Below are 19848 nucleotides of genomic sequence, written 5' to 3'. Positions count from 1 at the left end.
TTTATGAGAGAGCATAATTTGAAATGAAGAGAAAATTTTTATAAACAAATTTTACAGGAAATTGGCAGCTTTTTAATCCTCCCTTACTAATTTTACTCTACTTTTTCCGGGGGTGCCAGGAGAACCCTAAAAACACTAAAAGAAGGATATTATTACAGCGTAGTACTAGTATTATAAAGTAGTTTAAGGGGATAAGCATGTCATAATAATATTGACCTACAGTGCCCACCTAAAGGATTTGTTTATGGATGAAAATTGAAAATGGAACAGTGTAGGGCTAATGAGGTTAGATGTCTAAGTAAGGAGAGACTAAAGGAAGAATGAAAAGTAATCGGCAGAAAGCAAAGAAGCTAAGCATAAGGAACTTCTAAGAACCTTCTGTACTGTCTGCATCATGCAGTGTAGGCCACACTTTAAGTGCCTCCAGTCTATAAGGGGGACTAAAGGTACCTATATTAAAATGTTTCCAAAATGAAGCGCTAGCATGGCATTTTAAAAATTGCATAGTATGAAGGAATGCAGATGAACATCAGCAGCAATATTCCAAAGCTGGAAAATAGTCACTGAAGAGTGCATCTTGAGGATTACTGATTTTCACAAAATGAAGATAAGGAAAAGTTAGCCAAATAGGTGTTACAAGGAGAAGGAGACTCCTCGAACTAAACAGAAGAGCAGATGAAACAGTACCAATAGAAAAGACAAGGAATTCAAAGAGAGAAAAAAAGGATTGACAGAAGATGAGGGAAAGATCACTAATCAAATGACATGTCTCGATTCAGTTTGACTTATGAATGAGACAAAGGATGAAGCACAAAACTATGAGAACATTATTTGAACAAGGATGATTAAGTTCAATATTATATATATAGTTTTAGTGACAGGAGTGAAATAAAATCCTCTGGAATTTTTGCCATTGCATATAGTATTAGATCTTTATAAGTTACTCTACTCCAATGTATTAGATCTTAATAGACTATTTAGCATATTATGAAAAGTATTTGGCCACATTTTATGCAAACTAAATTAGTTGTTAGCAGTGATAAGTGACTATTTAGCATATTATGAAAAGTATTTGGCCACATTTTATGCAAACTAAATTAGTCGTTAGCAGTGTTAAGTGACTATTAGTTAATGGTTCAGTTCAAAATAATTATTTTATAATGTATTAATTGTTTATATTATATAGATTGCACAATATTCACAGTTTAAATTTCTTTTCTAAGTTTCCTCTCTATTTTTCAGGTATTGTGGAATTCTGTCATGGCCAGTCTTAGCAGTAGCATAACTTTTTAAGCTGATAAGTCTCAAATATATTTTTTGTTGGTATATAGTATTGGTATATAGTTCAGTATTTTTTCTAAAACATTTACATAATTTTTGGTAATGTAAAGAAACAAATTCTTCTAGAAATAAATGAGTAGGTATAAAAGTCTCCTTCAGTTCCTCTCATAGGTAAACTACTTTAGTAAAGTATTAGTACTCTTCAACCACAATAGGTTTGTCATGTTTGCATTTAGGCCCACTGAATTTTTCAGTTTGCACATCATTGTAATGATGGAGGATATATAGTGAGATTTTTGAAATCCCTGTCTCCTGATTGTTTAAATTGGGTATATGTTCTATGTTCCTGCATTTATTTTACATTGTACTTTCATGTTTCTGACAGTTACAAGATTGTACTTTCATGTTTCTGACAGTTACTAGTATCTTGGCAGGCTTATACTTAGATAACTTCCAAGGAAGTTTAACATTTTCAGTGTAAAATTGTGGTGTGTTTGGTACCAAATCAAAATATGTTTCTTGGAAGGACCTGACAGCAGTTTGGTAACACTTCACCATTACTTTATTCTTGGGGGTCACACAATTCTGTGATTGAAAGACTTGCCAGTAGCTTGGTAACACGTTATCACTACAGTACGTAGCTCTTGGGGTTTACACAAATTAGTGAGCAAGTTTAGCAGTTCATATGTACGTTTGAACAGCAAAAAGATGTTTAGGGATACAGTATGTAAAATATTGGTTTGTTCTGCCAGTTTAAATTTTAGTTAATAATTAGTGGTTGTTTTAAGAATATATGTTCTGATTTATGTGATTGTAAAGCGAACAAGTCATTCCTTTCATAGTTTTTCACTGGTTTAAAGTGGGAGTTATTCATGTACTTGAATAGTAAAAACATTCTGTTTCCTAGAAGGAGAGAGGTCTCTTTCAGATGAGGTGAGAAACTATAATCCATGAGTACAGTTACATATTATAGTAGTCGTTTTATTGGTAACTATGCCATCCCATAGGTAAGTTATTTTGGCATGAACACTTATCAGTCAGTTGGATTTTGGTATTTGGTGGTTTATTCAGCTCAGGCATGGGCAACTCCCGTTTTGCAAAAAACCAAACAGGAAGTAAAACTGATGAACCAAAAGTAAATTCTATAAAATTAATCAAAACAGTACGTATAATCAGTTCCCAATATTGACACAGAGAAGTTATGTCAAGCATACCAAAAACAAAATCTAACACAAAGGAAAATAGCTAAAAGTGAAATGAAATATTGAAAATTATGGCACAATAGTGGCAGCACGAGTATTGTAATCCACAGGTTGTGACAGTGAAGATAGTGACTATGTGGAGTCACACAGAAGAATGAAGAGTTGAAGCCGATTGTCAAATGTGGATCTGGTCATGCATATTGGAAGCCTCTCAGTATCCAATGGTGCAAGCTTGTGCAACTGGGTTTCCATTCCATGCAAGTAAAGTAACCTGTATATTATTAATAAATTTTGTAGTTAAATGCAAGCCTTGTTATATAAAACATTTTTTTGTCATGATTAGAAGCAAACTTAGTAGATTATCCATTTATGTATGTGCATAACTACCATCTTTTCTCTCTTGTGCAGTTTATGAAGAAGTAGATTCACCATGTAGCACATGAATGAACAACAGAAATACCTTGGCTAGACAGTTCTCAAATTTACAATTTTTAAAACAAAATTTGAATCCTTCCAAAAATAATTGTCAAATTGGGATCTTTTTTATTACTTTACCAAGATCCAGGTAGGTGCTTGCTATGTACAAAACATCATTTAAATCAATTAACTACTGTGTAGAGTAGAAACAATTATAAGTCTCGGTTTTTGCCAACAATATTGCATTATGATGTCAAAATGTCAAAGCTAGGCCACAGCAACTCATCCAAAAGCATATTAAGTGCAAATTAGATGTAAATATAATGGACTTAATTTAACCAGTTAAGCATCACTAATAGGAATCATCACCACTCCCATATCATCACATTTTCTTGCTCACAGAGTGGTCATTTAGTTTATGCTGGTTTTTATGCTTTTATATGAATTCTGTTTTACATTGATGTTTTTTGTGTAAATATATTAGGATATTATATAGTGTAAGATAAGATAAAAGAATTTATTTTGAATTTTCGTTTACGTTTGTATCATACTGTTTTTGTACATGTGATATTCTAGGCAAACTTTCTATATATTCATCTAGAGACTGCTTGGCAAATCCATCCATTTCTGTTACAGTGCTTCATGACTTCATAAAAAAAACTTTTTTAAAAACTCCAAAGGGTTTTCCTTATCCTGAACAGTAAACTTCACAACTTTGGGTGAATGAAAAGTAAAGGGCTCCTCTAATTATTGGTTCTGCTCAGTACCTTGGCAATGACACGCTGAAATCTAAATTATGGTTTTCTTCAGAATCAAATAAATCTTCACTGTCTATGCTAGAAGTTTGAGCTGAGCCTTTTAGTCATCAAGTAGTGATACTATCTCTTTAGGCAAAAAAGGTTTATCTTTCACTTTGGAATGCTCAAAGCCGTTGGTCCTGTTGCTGAATAACCACTGGTTCCATGCAATGTAAAAACACCATACAAGCAAACAAACAATATGGGAGATAAATTGGATCAAAACAAAAAGAAAACAATTATTTAAATGGTTTCAAAACAAAAAGAAATCAATCATTTATCATACTCGAAGACAAGAGGTAGATGTCCTCTATCATTTACTCCCAATTTAGCTCAGTGTTGCCAAATGATGTTCCTACAATTTGTGTAGGAGTAAAGTGTATTCTGAGTTTGATCAGTGCAGCGCCCACTTGAAATATGGAGAACATGTTACTCCATTAAAGGCTGTGTGATATGAGGGGCCAAGTAATTGAGATATGCCATTGGTCATGCTCAACTGGTTTATAATTGTGCACATGAGATAGATCTCTAAATCACAGTTTTGTAAAAAAAAATCCAGGAATCTGCCAAAATGTAATTGTCAATCCTGGTGCATGAAAATACAGGGTATTTGCAAATTATCTTAAATGTCTAGACTTAACACAAATTATTACAAATAATATATATGTACATGATGGACAGAGACAGTCTTTTTATAACCCCTAACTATAGTGCTTTGGGTCTATCTATTTAAGTGTTGTTTGAAAGACTTCTATTGTGGTGTTAAAACCTACTCAAGGTGAAAGGGTTAAACCACAGAAAATCTTTTAAGGTTGTAGATTTGTAGGTTTTACTTGGAATACTTATTTATAAGATCACATATGCCAATAATAAAATATGAAAAGTTTAGTAATAAGGTAAGAGCAAGCATGATCTTCCTCCTCCCCAACCACCTAACATTCCTTTAGATCATCAATCTACATCCACATCTGTTTTTGCTTATATTTTGTTTGGTGTACGTGTGTTTTTATTCTTTAATACCTAGAGATTTATCATGTTATGCATTAGGATATTGTATATAATACCAACAGATAGAAAAATAGTAGTACTATATGGTAACTGATTGATATTTTGACATTAGTGTATTTAAATTTTGAAATATCTCCAGTAGCCTCTGATTACTCTCCCTAACTATATTACAGTTAAGAACCAGTTGCAGAAATGCATGTTTCTGCTTAGGTTTGTATCTCTACCCATTTTTATTCATGAGTATTCAGAAATTAGCAACACCTAACCAAGATAGAAAAACTTGATGTCACAGCATTGCCATGAGGTTTTACATTGTGTGTTGGGCATCTGTTTAGGCAAGCCATTCTGCTTGTGTTGCACTATTCTAATGTTTTTCCGGTTGTTTTAGTACTCCTTCAAGCTGACCATTCAGCTGATGTCCCATCAATCTTATAACAGTTCTTCTGGTGACTGTACCAGTGCCATATCTGTTCTGTTTTACCGTATTCACCTGGTGTTCCATCATTTTGCTGACTTTTTTACTGTGCTCAACCACTGTAGTGATTGTTCTACTTGTGTTTCACTACACTACTGTCATTCCACTTTTTCTAACCATTCTTGTGGTTATACAATTCCAGCAACCTTTCTGATCATTCTGAGGTGTTTCACTCCGTGTTCAGGCTTCCACAAAATTCCATTCTAGATAGCATAGCCACTGTGAATTCTCAAAGGAGGTGCATTCTCATGGTCCCCCCAGGGCTCCATGAGACAGACCAATCAATCTCAGGATTCTCTTAGAGTTGGTCTTGGCCCGAATAGTGTTAGTTGGCATAGTGATATAATATAAATGACTAGACAAGAGGGCTCTGTCTCCTGTCCTTCAAAGACTACCTTGGTTTTTCCTTCATCCCACTCGAACATGTGACAACAGCATGTGTGTCGGCTATCTTCCCATTGTACTTTTGATCATCTTAACACCGCTCAAGCTACATACATAGTTTTAAGACCCAGCAAAAAGCTTTGTTTCTTTAACATTTTAATGGGTAGGCTTATATTTGTTAAAACTAGGAGTCAGTAGGACTTCTGCAAGGTGAGAAGTTTTGAGTAGATAGCTAGGCTACACTGAAATAGCTGTGCTGTTTTTTCTGTCTAACAAAGCGATAATTAGCATCATTGAGATTCATAAGTCAATGACTTTACTAACATCGATATATAATTTGAGTTTACTAAAAGGGTAACATAGCCTTGATAGTAGTTCCCTATTGTGCTTGACTTATGAGCCTTGGTGTTTACTAAAGGTAAATATTTCCTTTGTAGTGTTTTATTATAAAACTAAATGGATTTTGTGATGAAGTTCCCCAATTATCCTTAATATTGGGGACCTTTTCAACCGTTAAAGGAAACACATTCATGTGGATGTACTTCCAACGGGTATTACTCCGCTGGTAGCGATGTCACAGGTGTTGAAAAAAAATTGTTGTGACCCTTCTTTTTCCAACAGGAATGTGAAAATTACTTTTTAATGATGATGAGCTTTGTCAAATAAATTAAAATCTTAGATATTAATTTTATATAAATGTGATATGATAATTCCAATAATTAATTATTTTGATTATGTACCAACTGACTTAGCCTATAACCTTTACCTGGTGATTGGGAACGGGCCAACAAGCAAAAGTTATGAAATGTGTAGACATATTTTGTATGGGTATCCATGGCAAGGGGGCTATATTAAACATAATCTCATCCTGTGCAACTCCTGAAACTTCCAATGATGAATTGATGGAAGAAATGGAAGGAGACAGCAGTAAAACTGAAGGAGGGGAGCGCTTTTGGAAGAGAGGGAAGATGAATCGTCCGAACGAGGAGGGAAAAAAACCCTCCCAAGAAGGACAAGTAGAAACTCTGCAATATTCCCTCTTCTTGTAAATCGCTGTCCACTACGACTCTAGGCCAGGCACAAATCTTCTGTGCACACGCGATTCTAGTAATAGTACAAAAAATTAGATTGGCACCTACTGCACGTTGCATGTCGTATGGGGATTTGTAATGGTAACAACCAAAAACCTGGGGCACAGAAAACCTGAATGCCCGGGCACATGCATTGACAAGGCTGTGAAAACTCAGTGGACTCCATGATAAACTACAATCACGCACACAGACACAACTGAACACGAATCATGGGCAAACAAAGCAACCAACTTGGAAGGAGAGCAAAAGCAGCTACTCTCCAAGGCGGTCAAAAAAAGACTAATGTGTCACCAGATAAAATGCTCTCTCTTACTATAAAATAGCTTCCACTGCTCTCTAGGCCACGCACGGCATTCCGTGCAGGGATTCGTTATTGTACAAACGTTAGAGCGACACCTACTACAAGTGACATGAAGATCGGTCGCAGCCAAAGCCAAAAAACAAGAACAGGGAAAACACAACTCTCGCCCAGGTGGTTAAGAAAAGACTGACGCATTGGCATATGTAGATGCGTGGTCCTTGCCCGTTCTTCACCAGATATGCACACGTGTTGCCAGATCTCACAAGATTCCTTGCTTTCATCCGCAATTTAACCAGATCCAGCTAGGCGCTAGAAATTATCCTATTGTTAAGACCTCAGGTTTGTAGCTATGAAAAATACAAATTGTCTTAAAAATTTGTCATTTTTTAAAAAGCACTTGCTCCTTTTATCAGTAATGGGCTGCTATTACACAGGACCCATGTATAACCTGCACTACAGTGAATTGCTCAATCTGTTTTTCACCTCTGAAGCTGGCTCATAATTTCCTAATAAGAGCCACCAGCCCTTGAAGAAATATGTAAAGGGGTGGAATGAAAAAAATTGTTGGTTGCCAGAAAGAAATGTAAATATGCAACATGCAAGTTTGTACATGAAACTTCCCTGCCAGATATATACTTAGCTATAGTCCCTCCGACGTTCGAGAAAGAATTTCAAATCTCGCGGCACACGCGACAGGTAGGTCAGGTGGTCTACACCTACCCGCCGCTGGGGGTGGCGGGATGTATGAACCAATCTATCTCTCCAGCCAGATTTTTTTTCTGTCGCTGAAGCGATAACAACTGTTGTCGTTTCATTCCGATATATTCTTCATTTCTCGCTTGCCTGGAGATTGATTTGGACATTTTGGTGACGTATTCGCTCTATTTTGGCTTGGCATACGCTGATTGTGGACCGTTATTGACTTTGCGCTGGATTTTCCTGTAGAATGTCTGATTTTGATTCTGTTTCCAAAACTCCGGTTTTGTTAGAGTATGTTTGACTGATGGATGTAAGGTGAGGTTACCGAAAGCTGCGGTTGACCCTCACACTATCTGTGTTAAATGTAGGGGGAATGAATGTTCGTTTAGTAACCCGAGTCAAGAGTGTGAGGTTTGAACGAAGATGAATATAAGGCTCTTTCTTCTTATATTAGGAAACTTGAAAGGGATAGGGTACGTAAAGCTTCTTCAAGGAGTTTGAGCAGGTCGAGAATGAGTGAGAATGAAACTAACATTAATGTAGTTTTAGAACCTTCCTCCCAGGTCTCGCTCCTGCTCCCCGCACCGAAGCCGTTTAGATTCGTCTTCGGAGGCGGGCAGCCTCCAAAAGCTTCCTTGTGTTCTAAGGAAGCAAAGAATCTCGTACTGATCAAGGTAAGAGTGTCAGTGATGATAAGTGCAGTGTACCCAGTGATGTGGAGGGTGCGTTCTGACCGGCTCCTTAGTGCCTCCAGGCCCTAGACCTCTTCCAAGGACTCCCAGTTCCAGTGGAGGAGGAAAGTCGAAAGCCGCAGGAGGGCTAGGGAGAGCCCCCACCGGTCAGGCGACCCCTCGGCAGATCCTGAAGTTTGCTCCCAGGCTGCTTTGGATCGTAAGAAGAAGAATATTCTTCGTCAGTGTTTTTTCTTCGTCGTACCTCTTCTCCTTCGCCAAAAGCGCGTGGTTGGAGCTCTAAGGAGCGTCACGCCCATTTGAAGAGGGCTGCGGAGGCTCCCCTTCAGTACGTTAGCGTCCAGCCCAGAAGACGTTTCTGATGTAGCTTCCTTGCAAGCAAAGAAGCCCTAGGGGGGAGATCCTGTGATCGCCCTCCTTCTCCCGCTCCTCGCTCTGAGCTTGCTTCGGAAGAAGATCCGTGGGGGACTCTCCTTCTCGAGTGCTAGCGGGCCTACAAGCTCAGATCACAGCCTTGGCGGACTCCTTGGCATCGAGATCGCGTAGAAAGGAAGGATTTGTCTCTCCCTATCAAGAGATCGAGGCGCTTTTCGTCGGAAGAGCGCTCTCCTTGTAATCGGAGATCTTCCTTCTTTTGAGGATACTCTACACATCGTGGGATTTCACGAGAGGAACACACTCCCGCTCGGAGGTGTCGAGACGCCAATCGTCGGATAGGCGCTCATTGGACTATGAAGATATTTCCCCAGATCGGATTCCTGCCTCGGGTAGACGCTCCGCCCCTTCTGTTTCTCCTTCTTCTAGAGTTCGTGCAAGAAGAGAGAGTCGCTCAGGTCATAGAAGACTTATTTCGTCGTCTCCGTCTCGTCTTTCTTCTCCTCGCCTTCTCAGAGAACCTAGGGAATGCCCTTCTGAAAGTAGGCGCGCTTCTCCTTCCAACTACTGTCGTCGGGCGTCGGATAACGTGACTTGTAGGCGCTCATCGCATGGAGTTCGCTCCTCCCCTGTAAGACATCAAGAGTCTAGTAGGAGCCCTGCGCCTGGTAAGCGTCCTTCTTTTAGTAGCTGTTCTCCTGGAGAAAGACACCTTGATCCTCATTTGCTTCGTTCTCCTAGTAGGCGCTCTTCGTTTCTCCGAGACTCCCTACTCCTGATCGGTTCCTCTTGCTAGAAGTCAAGAACGCCTCAAGCGCCCTGCTTCTGTTAGGCGCTCGGAGCCTTACAGACGTTCTCCCCTCGGTAATAGGACCAAGATCTCGTCGAACGACCCTGTTTTCGTTTAAGCGCTCGGAGCATAGCAGCCGCTCTGCGCTTCGTAGGCATCAAGAGCCTCTCAAGCGCCCTGCTCCTGATAGGCGCCCTATTTTTAGCAACGTTTCGCCGCTTGGTAGGCGCCAGGATTCCCCTAAGCGCCCTGTGACAGATAGGCGCTCGGCGCCTAGTAGCCGCTCTCCTCACGATCGGCGCCAGGATTTTAGTAGGCGCTCTCCCTCTCGTAGTCTCCCTAGGGATAGACGTGGTCTTTCTAGGGAAGGGAGTCCTTCCTCTTTTGCTGTTAAGAGTTTGTCTTCGTTTAGGAAGGAATGCGAGATGAGACAAGAATTTTCGGATAATGCGTACTTTGGAATCTTCTCCTCATTCAAGACGTTTGTCTCCATCGCACTGTACCCCAGCTAGGAAATCATCTAAGGATTCTCATGGATCCTCATCCCTCGTTTCTCCTCATCCTCGTTCTCCTCTTCAAGAAGACCAGGAAGCCTCTGAGGAAAAGAAACTAATACATCGGCAGCAGTTTCTTCGTACAAGAAAGTTCACAGAGCTTCTCCTCAGGAGTTCGGAGAGTCTTTGAGCCCTACTGCTCCTCCTTCTCCACACTCGTTGTTCTCCACAGCGAAAGCAACAAAAGGATCTTCTGTGTGAGGAATGAAACCGACTCTTTCTATGAAGAAAGCGGCTCAAGAGTTTCGGTTCATGGATGCTTACTAAAGAAGAAGCGGGGAAAAACTATGTTTGCCTTCCTCCGTCGAAGCTTTCAGGACGGACAGGGATTTTGGTGTTATGAGACAGGAGAACCCTTGGGACTGGGCCTTCCGTCTTCAGCTGACGCAGATTTTTCGGCACTAGTAGACGCCACTAGAAGATCAGCTTTGAATTCGGCCAAAACTACGTGGGCAATGAATGAAATAGATCACATTCTAAAAGGCAATTTTTTAGAGTCTTGGAAGTTTCAACTTTCTCGATTGGTCCCTCGGAGTCCTAGCCAAGAAAACTCAAGGACCGGCACATTTTCTCCGGAGGAATTGAATTGTGTCTTATCCTGTATGGATAAATTGGTGAGGGATGGGCCAGCGAAATAGCTTCACTGTTTGGAGCAGGGGTCTTGAAGAAAAGATCAGTATTTGCTCATTTTTAACAAAGTCTGTCTCACATGCTCAGAGATCGTCTTTGCTTTTTGCCCCTCTCTCTACGCAGCTGTTTCCTAAAACACCTGGTTCAAGATATTTCGAAGGCTCTCTCTGCCAAAGCTACGCAGGACCTTCTAGCGCAGTCTGCAAGGAAGCTGCCCCCTTCCTTCCAGACTAAGACGAAGAAAGAAAGCTAAGCCGACCTCTCAGGAACCCTTTCGAGGGGCTTCTACCTCTAGATCCTCTTCGTTCAGAGGTCGGAAACCAAATAGAAGAGGGAGGACTTTTACGAAGTCAATCAAACCTCCCAAGTAAGACTCAAGTCCTTCAGACAACTGTAGGCGCCAGGCTTTTACAGTTTGCAGAAGTCTGGGCCCAGAAGACGCAGATGCCTGGACCCTGTCAATTTTGAGGAAGGGCTACCTCATCCCGTTCTCTCGAGGCCTCTCTTGACCAATACCCGAGGGAGTTGACGGCCAGATACAGGGACCCCATCATGAATCAAGCCCTCCGACTAGCGGTAGATCAGATGCTGGAAAAGGAGGCGATCGAACTAGTGGCAGATCATCTTTCGGCAGGCTTTTACAAACCGCCTGTTCCTAGTTCCGAAATCCTCAGGGGGATGGAGACCGGTGTTGGACGTAAGCGCCCTGAACTTCTTCGTCGAAAAGAAGAAGTTCACGATGGAGACCACTGCCTCGGTGTTAGCAGCACTTCCGTCCAGGGGACTGGATGGTGTCCTTGGACTTACAGGATGCTTACTTCCACGTACCAATCCATCCTTCCTCGAGGAAGTTTCTAAGATTCATGATGGGGGGAGGAATCTTCCAATTCAGGGCCCTGTGCTTTGGCCTCTCCACGGCCCCCAAGTCTTTACGGCCATCATGAGGAATGTAGCACAATGGCTTCACCTAGAAGGGTGAGGATTTCGCTCTACCTCGACGATTGGCTTATAAGGGCCAATTCCAGAGATTGTTGTCTGAAGGACTTGAAGAAAACCCTGGATTTGACTTATTCCTTAGGACTTTCTGGTCAATCTGCAGAAGTCAAGTCTGATTCCCGCTCAAGAGTGCGTTTATCTGGGGATCCAGATGAACTCTCTGAGTTTTCGGGCTTTTCCGTCACAGGAGAGGATAGCCCGGGGACTCAAAAAGTAACAACCTTCTTAAGGAAAGAAGTATGCACAGTGAGGGAGTGGATGAGTCTGCTGGGGACGCTCTCCTCACTGGAGCAATTTGTTTCCCTAGGAAGGTTGCACCTGAGACGCTCCAATCTTTTTCTTCATCGGAATTGGGAGTCGTCCTTCTCAGGATTTTGAAGTTCTCTCCTGTCAATTTCTCATCAAATCAAGAAGGAGTTAGCATGGTGGGTGGATCCAACAAGTTCTCGCAGGGACTGTCTCTTCAATCCAGAACCCCAGCCTGGTGTTGTTCTCCGATGCGTCGGAAACAGGTTGGGGGGCGACTCTGGGAACCAAGGAGGTGTCAGGAACCTGGGTGGGGGACCAGTCTTCCTGGCACATCAACAGGAAAGAACTAATAGCCGTGTGGCTGCTCTGAGGAGTTCGAGTCAGATTGTGACAGGAGCAGTTGTGCAAATAAACTCGGACAACACCACGGCTCTGGCATACATAGGAAACAGGGGGGGACGCATTCCTTCTCTCTGTACGAAACAGCAAGAGATCTTCTGTGGACAGAAGAAAGGGGGATACAAACTTCTCACCCAGATTCGTACAGGGAGAAAGGAATGTAAGGGCAGATCTCCTCAGCAGGAAAGATCAGGTCCTTCCCACAGAGTGGACTCTGCACCAAGATGTTTGCCAGAGCCTTTGGAAGTTGTGGGGCAGGCCTCTCTTAGACCTGTTTGCAACTTCAAAGAACAAAAGACTGGATCTGTATTGCTCGCCCATCTCAGATCCAAGAGCAATAGGGATAGACGCTCTCCTACTCGATTGGAAAGGACTCGACGTATACGCGTTTCCCCCCTTCAAGATTCTGGGGTTGACTTTAAAAAAGTTCGCAGAGTCAGATTCCGCGAGGATGACTTGATAGCTCCCTTTTGGCCAGCACAAGATTGGTTCACAGAGGTGCTGGAATGGCTATGTGGATTTTCCAAGATCGCTTCCTCTAAGGAGCGATCTACTCAGACAGCCCCACTTCGACAGGTACCACAAAAACCTCCCCGCTCTCAGTCTGACTGGCTTCAGACTGTCCAGAAACTGGTCAGAGCGAAAGGCTTTCGTCAGCAGCTGCTAAGGCAATCGCTAGCGCGAGGAGGTCTTCCATCTTACGAGTATACCAGTCGAAGTGGGATTGTCTTCAGAAGATGGTGCAAGAGGAATAACGTTTTCCTCTTCCAGTACCTCTGTGAATCAGATTGCAGACTTCTTTTTATTCTTAAGACAAGAATGTGGCTTAGTCGTTTCGACGATTAAAGGCTATCGTAGTATGTTGGCGAATGTCTTCAGGCACAGGGGCCTCAACTTATCGGAAGATAAGGACCTACAGGACCTTATTAGGTCTTTTGATACAACGAAAATGCAGTCTCCTAAGACACCTAGCTGGAATTTGGATGTAGTCCTTCAATTCCTTGGGTCCTCTAGGTTTGAACCCCCTAATTCAGCCTCATTCAGAGACCTAACCAGAAGAGTGAGTGAGCTTCAGGCGATTGATGGTAATGTGGGTTTTAAGGAGGACTCTCTCATTTGCTCTTTCCTTCCTGGTTTTCTTGCAAAGAATTGAAAACCCATCAAGTCCATGGCCCAAGAACTTCGAGATTCGTGGGTTATCTTCTTTGGTAGGAGAAGAACCCGAGAGAACTCTTTGCCCAGTGAGAATGGTGAAATACTACCTTAGAAGAAAAGAGCAACTGAAAGCCAACCGAGAGGTCCTGTGGTGTTCAGTAAAAGACCCTACTCGTCCATTGTCGAAGAACGCATTGTCCTTCTTCTTGAGAAGCCTCATCAAAGAAGCACACGGATCCTGCAGAGAAGAACATCTTAGGCTTCTTAAAGTGAAAGCACACGAAGTAAGAGCCATAGCAACTTCTCTTGCTTTCAACAAGAATATGTCCGTGCGAAAATCTGATGGAGACAACATTCTGGAGATGTCAGTCAGTGTTCCCGAACCACTACTTACGTGATGTGAGAATCACTTACGAAAAACAATGCTTCGCCTTGGGCCCGTACGTATCTGCGGATTCAGCGCTGGGGCAGGGAGCTAGAACTCATCCTGTTTAGTAGTAAAAATTTTTCCCCTTGTATTTGTTGTTGTTGGTGCCTTAAAGAGGATGCATGAAGGCATCTCTTTAGGTCGTAATACTAATCTTTAGTAGTTTGGTTAGGTGGTCTGATGAGTGTGGCTCCTTGCAGTAGTAGTGGTTAGGACCTGTTAAGATAGGGACGAACTCCATTTTAACAGGATTCCGACTTGGATTCTACCACACAAAGGGATCATATATCCCAGTGGTAGATCCGAGAGTCTTTCAGCATCAGGTCACGTCCTAGCTGTAGCTCTCCAGGCAACGCAGACTCAGAGACAGTATCAATGAAGTCTTCTGCCTGAACAGGTAAGAACCAAGGTTATTTATATCCTACAACATCAGTTGTTTCTTATCTCTCCTTATTACTTTAGCTGTCTCTTACCCTCCACCAAGGGTGCCAATCAGCTAAGTATATATCTGGCAGGGAAGTTCATGTACAAAAATGATATTGTTAAACTACAATAAAGTTTTGTACATACTTACCTGGCAGGTATATACGTCTAATGGGCCCACCCAGCCTCCCCTCAGGAGACAGGTGAAAGAAATAAAACTGGCTGGAGAGATAGATTGGTTTATACACACCGCCACCGAGCGGCGGGTAAGGTAGACCACCTGACCTACCTGTCGCGTGTGCCGCAAGATTTGAAATTCTGTCGGAACGTCGGAGACTATAGCTAAGTATATATCTGCCAGGTAAGTATGTACAAAACTTTATTGTAGTTTAACAATATCATTTTTTATATTAGGTGGAGCTCATTTAAGCTGTTTCTATAGTTGTAAGTTTCATTGGATTACAGAAGGGGATTAAATCAATCCAGAACAACTAGCATTGTGTGTTTCCGTCACTCTCCAATCAGAATCCATATTTGGGACAAGAGTGCTGTTACTTTAAAAGCAGTGAATTTTAGGAACTCCCATTTCAATTCCTGCCTTGGAGAGGAAGAGGATTTCCTTGGGAGAGAGGTCACTTATACCTGACATGAAGTGGATATATAGCAACTGAAGTTTCCCTTCTGAATCCTGAAGATCAAGGGAACAGTCTTCATCTATACATGCGAGAGATACTTCAGATGAGAGTTATTGCCTCTCCCATGCAGCAGCAGCAATCGGATATTGAAAGGGATCCTGATAAGGTGCACCTTGATAGGGAAATTCTGCTTGCTGCTGTACATTCAGAATTCCGGGAGGAAATCATAAACAGTATCAAAGTTCCCAAGGTCTTTGCTGTTTATGGAACTGGTTACAGTGTATGAAAATTTATCATCCTTTAAACTAGAGGATAGAGAGGCTGCACAATTTGTCCAGGCAGAGATTGGTTTGTCATCAGAAACTTAGGTCATTGAACCAAAGTAATAAAAAAGCCCAAGCCCCAAAAAAAGTTGAATCATTTGTTTAGATCCCTGATGAAATTACAAGGGGTAGTAAGAGACAGCCTACCACTCCAAGAGCCCTGACTGGTAACAGTACTATGACCAGATCATACTATAAAACCTCAGATCAGAATTTAGTACAGGCACCAATATCTGACCCAAAGAATGATGCTGATAACCTTGGTGAGATGCCTCAATGTACAGACGGCCAATGAAGAATTGGCGTAGTTTCTTAATTCATTGTTCGTTATGAAAATATTGCCATATGCAGGTGCCAAATTATTTACTTAACAATAAATAACATTTCCTTTCAAAGGTGCTATACTTGAAATAAATTACATTAGAACTGAGTAAAACTTATTCAACGTATTAAAGATAATTATTTTGCAAAGTAAGGAAAATATATACCGATGGGTCCACGATTTCTAATTTTATTCTCAACTCTAGCTTCGTGACAGCATACTGAAGATTTTGAAGTTGGCTTTGCTGCCGCTCGAATCTTGACTCAATATCGTACTGCACTGGGGTGTTGTCATTTCGTCTCCTACAGCCGATAAATAATACATCAAGGCGTTAACATTCTTTGAAAACGATGTTTAGTTAAACTAATTTTGTCCTTTAATCAATAAAATAATTTGCATGACACATGTAATGGGCCTACAAATTTGACTTCTGATTTTCCACATGATTAGCCTAGGTCTGTTTTCAGCAGCATACTCTCTCGGATACGTAATATTAATGAATATATATATATATATATATATATATATATATATATATATATATATATATATATATATATATATATATATATATATGAAAGGCCTAGGGTTTTTGATTAATAATATATTGCCAATATGTTCGTTGTGACCTATTGGAATGTGGAGAAGCAATGACCCAGGAAGCTGATCAATGGTTTCTGTGGGTGGCGTGACATAAAACTGCATAGTTAGACAAGTCAATGTACTCAGTTCATGAACTCTTCTCAAAGTGCCTTTGTGAAACTGGTTGCAGCCAGTAATTGTGAGGCGCTAACGAAGTGTGCGTTCGTATGTGCATGTGCGCCTCTTCTATTGAAAATGTTGGATACCCAAGTCTATGGGGGATTTTGATAGAGGCGTCTTTGGAAGGAAGACAAGATGCCGTGGTGCTCTCCGAAGTGGTTTTTTATTAAGTGTGCGAAATAGTCCGGCTGCTTGGGTGAGTTTGAACTGTTTAGCCAAAGAGTGGCTTGTTATCTATTTGACATTTTTGTGAGGATATTCAATCTTTAATCTCTGATTGTTAAACTTGTGTGTGTACTTATGGGATGTGTTCTGTGTCTTTGAAACAGACGGTTCTGGCAATGGGGGGACCGAGAGGGAGTCCCGATGGGGGAAATAGACTTTTGGTGACTAATTACTATTCAGACATTTTACTGTTGGGGTTTTTTGAGTTAGTCAGTAAGACTTGGATCATTATCTTTTGTTACTTAATAAATGTTTATTTTATGATGCAACTCTCTCATTTTGGTTACCTGTTAGAGTGGAGAGAAAGAGGTGAAGAAGAGAGAGAGAGAGAGAAGAGAGAGAGAGAGAGAGAGAGAAGAGAGCGAGAGAGAGAGAGAGAGAGAGAGGTTTGTTTGTTGTTTGCCTTGACGCTCGAGTTACACGTTTACCAAATTAATAATGAGGTTTATGTCTTATAATCATTACATACATATATATATATATATATATATATATATATATATATATATATATATATATATTATATATATTTCTGGGCTCAGCCGTGTCGCTCCCGTGAAATATGTCTGCTTTAGCTTTAACACTCGCCCCAGTTTTATACCGACACCTTTTATATAGGTGAGCAAGCCAGAACTTCTGACATGTCCAATTTAGCAGTTCTCTGGTATTATAGCAATATTTTACTAGAAATAGTGCTAAAGCAGACATATTTCACTGGGCGACATGGCTTCCTCGCCCAGAAAATAGATTTTTCCTATGTCAAAATCCTTATATATATATATATATATATATATATATATATATATATATATCTATATATATATATATATATAATATTAGTATAATATATCTGCTATATTTGACTATTCCCATTATTCTTGTTTTTATTAGCCATGTTTGCCTTTCTTCTTATCCTTTTCATAATTGCTTAACATAATTAACTCAGACCTAGCTATTCAAAGTCAAAATGCAATCATAAAAAAATCAAACTAATATAATTCAGTCTTATTTTCTATTGAATTCCTTGCATATCATCCTCTTTCAATTGGACACCTTGGAAAGCTGTGGGAGTCAAAACTGACGAATACATCAAGAAAGGCTTACTTTCCTTAAAGCTTTCTTAGGTTGATCTTTCTGTAGCTATTCATTTCTTCTAAATAGAAATTAATTCAAATTAGTTTCACGTGTATACCTACTAGACCTGCTACATAAGCTTATATATATATGCTGAAAGGATATGAAATATGAAAGGTGACGTTCTCGTTTAAGGCTATTTCATGTTTTTTTTTTTTTTTTTTTCAAGAAAAAACCACTATGCTTTAATCAAAGGTTGCTCTTTGACGGCTACAGGGTGTAACACGAGTGTATGCACATATTTTGTGGAATGAAAGATAAAGTTTCTTTGAACAGAAAATATTTTATAAACATGCATTTTAAGGCGTCCGTTGTCGGTGCGGGGAATTTTAAAATAACCGTTATCATAGGTGATGCTTTCACGAGATGGAGTTCGTAGTAAGGAAGTCGGATCTAGTCGCCTGAGATGTAGAAGAGAGCGGAGGTGGCGTATAGGAGTGATGGAAGGATTAGGCTGATGTTAATAAAGTATCTCCCAATAAAATGTATTCTCTAGGTTTTGAAGAAAAAAATGCATGCATCATTGAAACAGTTTCCCTCCCTATCTGTGGTATTCACTGGCCACCGATAAAAAACAAAACAAAAAGAGTAAGCCTAACTGAATCTCTCATCCATCAAAGATAAGTTTGCTTATTCATTAGACTTATTCATTAGACAACTATCAAAGACTTCAAGTGTAGATTTAAAAATCTCTTCCTCTCCATCTAAAGTATTCATCAGACACCAGTCATAAGCGTAGAGCTAGTTATGATTCCTGGTTCAGCAATGTCGTGACGAGGCACTAGAATTCAAAGTTCACAAATGAATGTTGCTCAGCAACATTTACACTACTGTATTGTCTTGCTCTCATGTGGTGCTTCGAGGTATTCCACCTCTAGGCCCATGTTCTAAATTTTGCCGTTCTTTAAACAATTTTATTCATCTATGTATGATTCTCTCCGGTTTGTTAAGCTTTCTTGATATCTCTCCAACAGGAACTTGCACCGAATGCAGTGCAATAATTGTCTCTCGCTCATCGAGGGATGTTTCTTAGACCGATAAATGACACATTGACATTAGATTCCCGTGCACATAACATCAAAAGCAATAGATTGAGGTCGCCTGGATCACACTGTTAAGATATCGTTTTTTTTCTTTTTGTTTTTAAATTTGATAGCATTTTGTGAGATTCCAATGTTTTCTGTAAAATTTAACAAATGGAATAGTTCAACTACCTTCAACTTAATATTGAAATGATAATTTAAGGACTATGTTTATGCGATACTACTAGTGATAGGTGTCTCCTATCTATTTGGTAATGTATATCAGTGGTTGTAATATGACGTTTTTTATCATTTCGTTTCGTTCACATCAATTTTGCTGCATGGAAAATAGTTTTACACCATAACATAACAATGTTCTAAAGATATCAGTGACTGTTTTTAACGTTATTACGCATGATTTCTTCCACCTTTGAAAAGAAAAATAGATAAATAAGGCATGAATCGTGTGTCAGGCAGGTGAGCGAAAAATTATGAAACTCTGCCACGAGTTTTTTGGCCGACAGTACATCCTTTCACCAGATGGAAAATACCTCATTAATGAAAGAAAAACTATGATTGAGGTTGAGCATTTATTTCTGGACAGAGCAGCCTTTCCCAATACATACTGAATGGCACTTTGTCCCTCTTTCAATAGGAATTCAGAAACCATTGAAGGAGATGGTTATACTGCCCATTGATATAGCAATGAAAGCCATTGAAGCAACCTTTCACAGTTTAAAGGAGAATATAGCACAACAAAAATTTTAGAGAACTGCTCCCAGAGTCTTCCAGAACAATGTTCACTGCAGTAGCCAAAACACTTATGCAGGGAACACTCAGTAACTTTCTAAGGTGTTTGTATTAAGGCTTGAAAGGAAGCATTGGTGGTGTCGCAACATTTTTCTCTCCAATGTAACAGCCCTATTACATTCCTCCCCCTTCTGTTGGGACCTGTTTGAAGAATCTGTTGCCACACAACTTATTAAACAAGCCTGGCAACAAAATTGCATAATATACAGTATAGTACTGTTCTTAGAAAAGGGAAATCTGGGAAAGACTACTCTTCAGTTTCCTCTTCTT

The 19848-nt window shown here is 40.2% G+C and overlaps 2 protein-coding genes across 2 annotated transcripts in view; one reads left to right on the top strand and one right to left on the bottom strand.

The window, feature by feature from the left end:
- Positions 1-3572, top strand: part of LOC135217576 (cytosolic Fe-S cluster assembly factor nubp1-like) — a 28903-nt gene extending 25331 nt beyond the window's left edge. The window contains exon 4 of the mRNA XM_064253544.1: positions 1244-3572. Coding sequence (XP_064109614.1) covers positions 1244-1274 — 31 coding nt within the window. The 3' untranslated portion in view covers positions 1275-3572. The remainder of the gene's footprint in view (positions 1-1243) is intronic.
- The window catches only part of LOC135217567 (cytosolic Fe-S cluster assembly factor nubp1-like), a 184004-nt gene that overhangs the window by 85593 nt on the left and 78563 nt on the right, over positions 1-19848 (bottom strand). The window lies entirely within an intron of this gene.

The sequence above is a fragment of the Macrobrachium nipponense genome, chromosome 19 (genome assembly GCF_015104395.2).
Source record: "Macrobrachium nipponense isolate FS-2020 chromosome 19, ASM1510439v2, whole genome shotgun sequence".
NCBI classification, from domain to species: domain Eukaryota; kingdom Metazoa; phylum Arthropoda; class Malacostraca; order Decapoda; family Palaemonidae; genus Macrobrachium; species Macrobrachium nipponense.
Note: the sequence above shows the minus strand (reverse complement) of the source record. Positions and strands in the feature narration are given on the sequence as shown.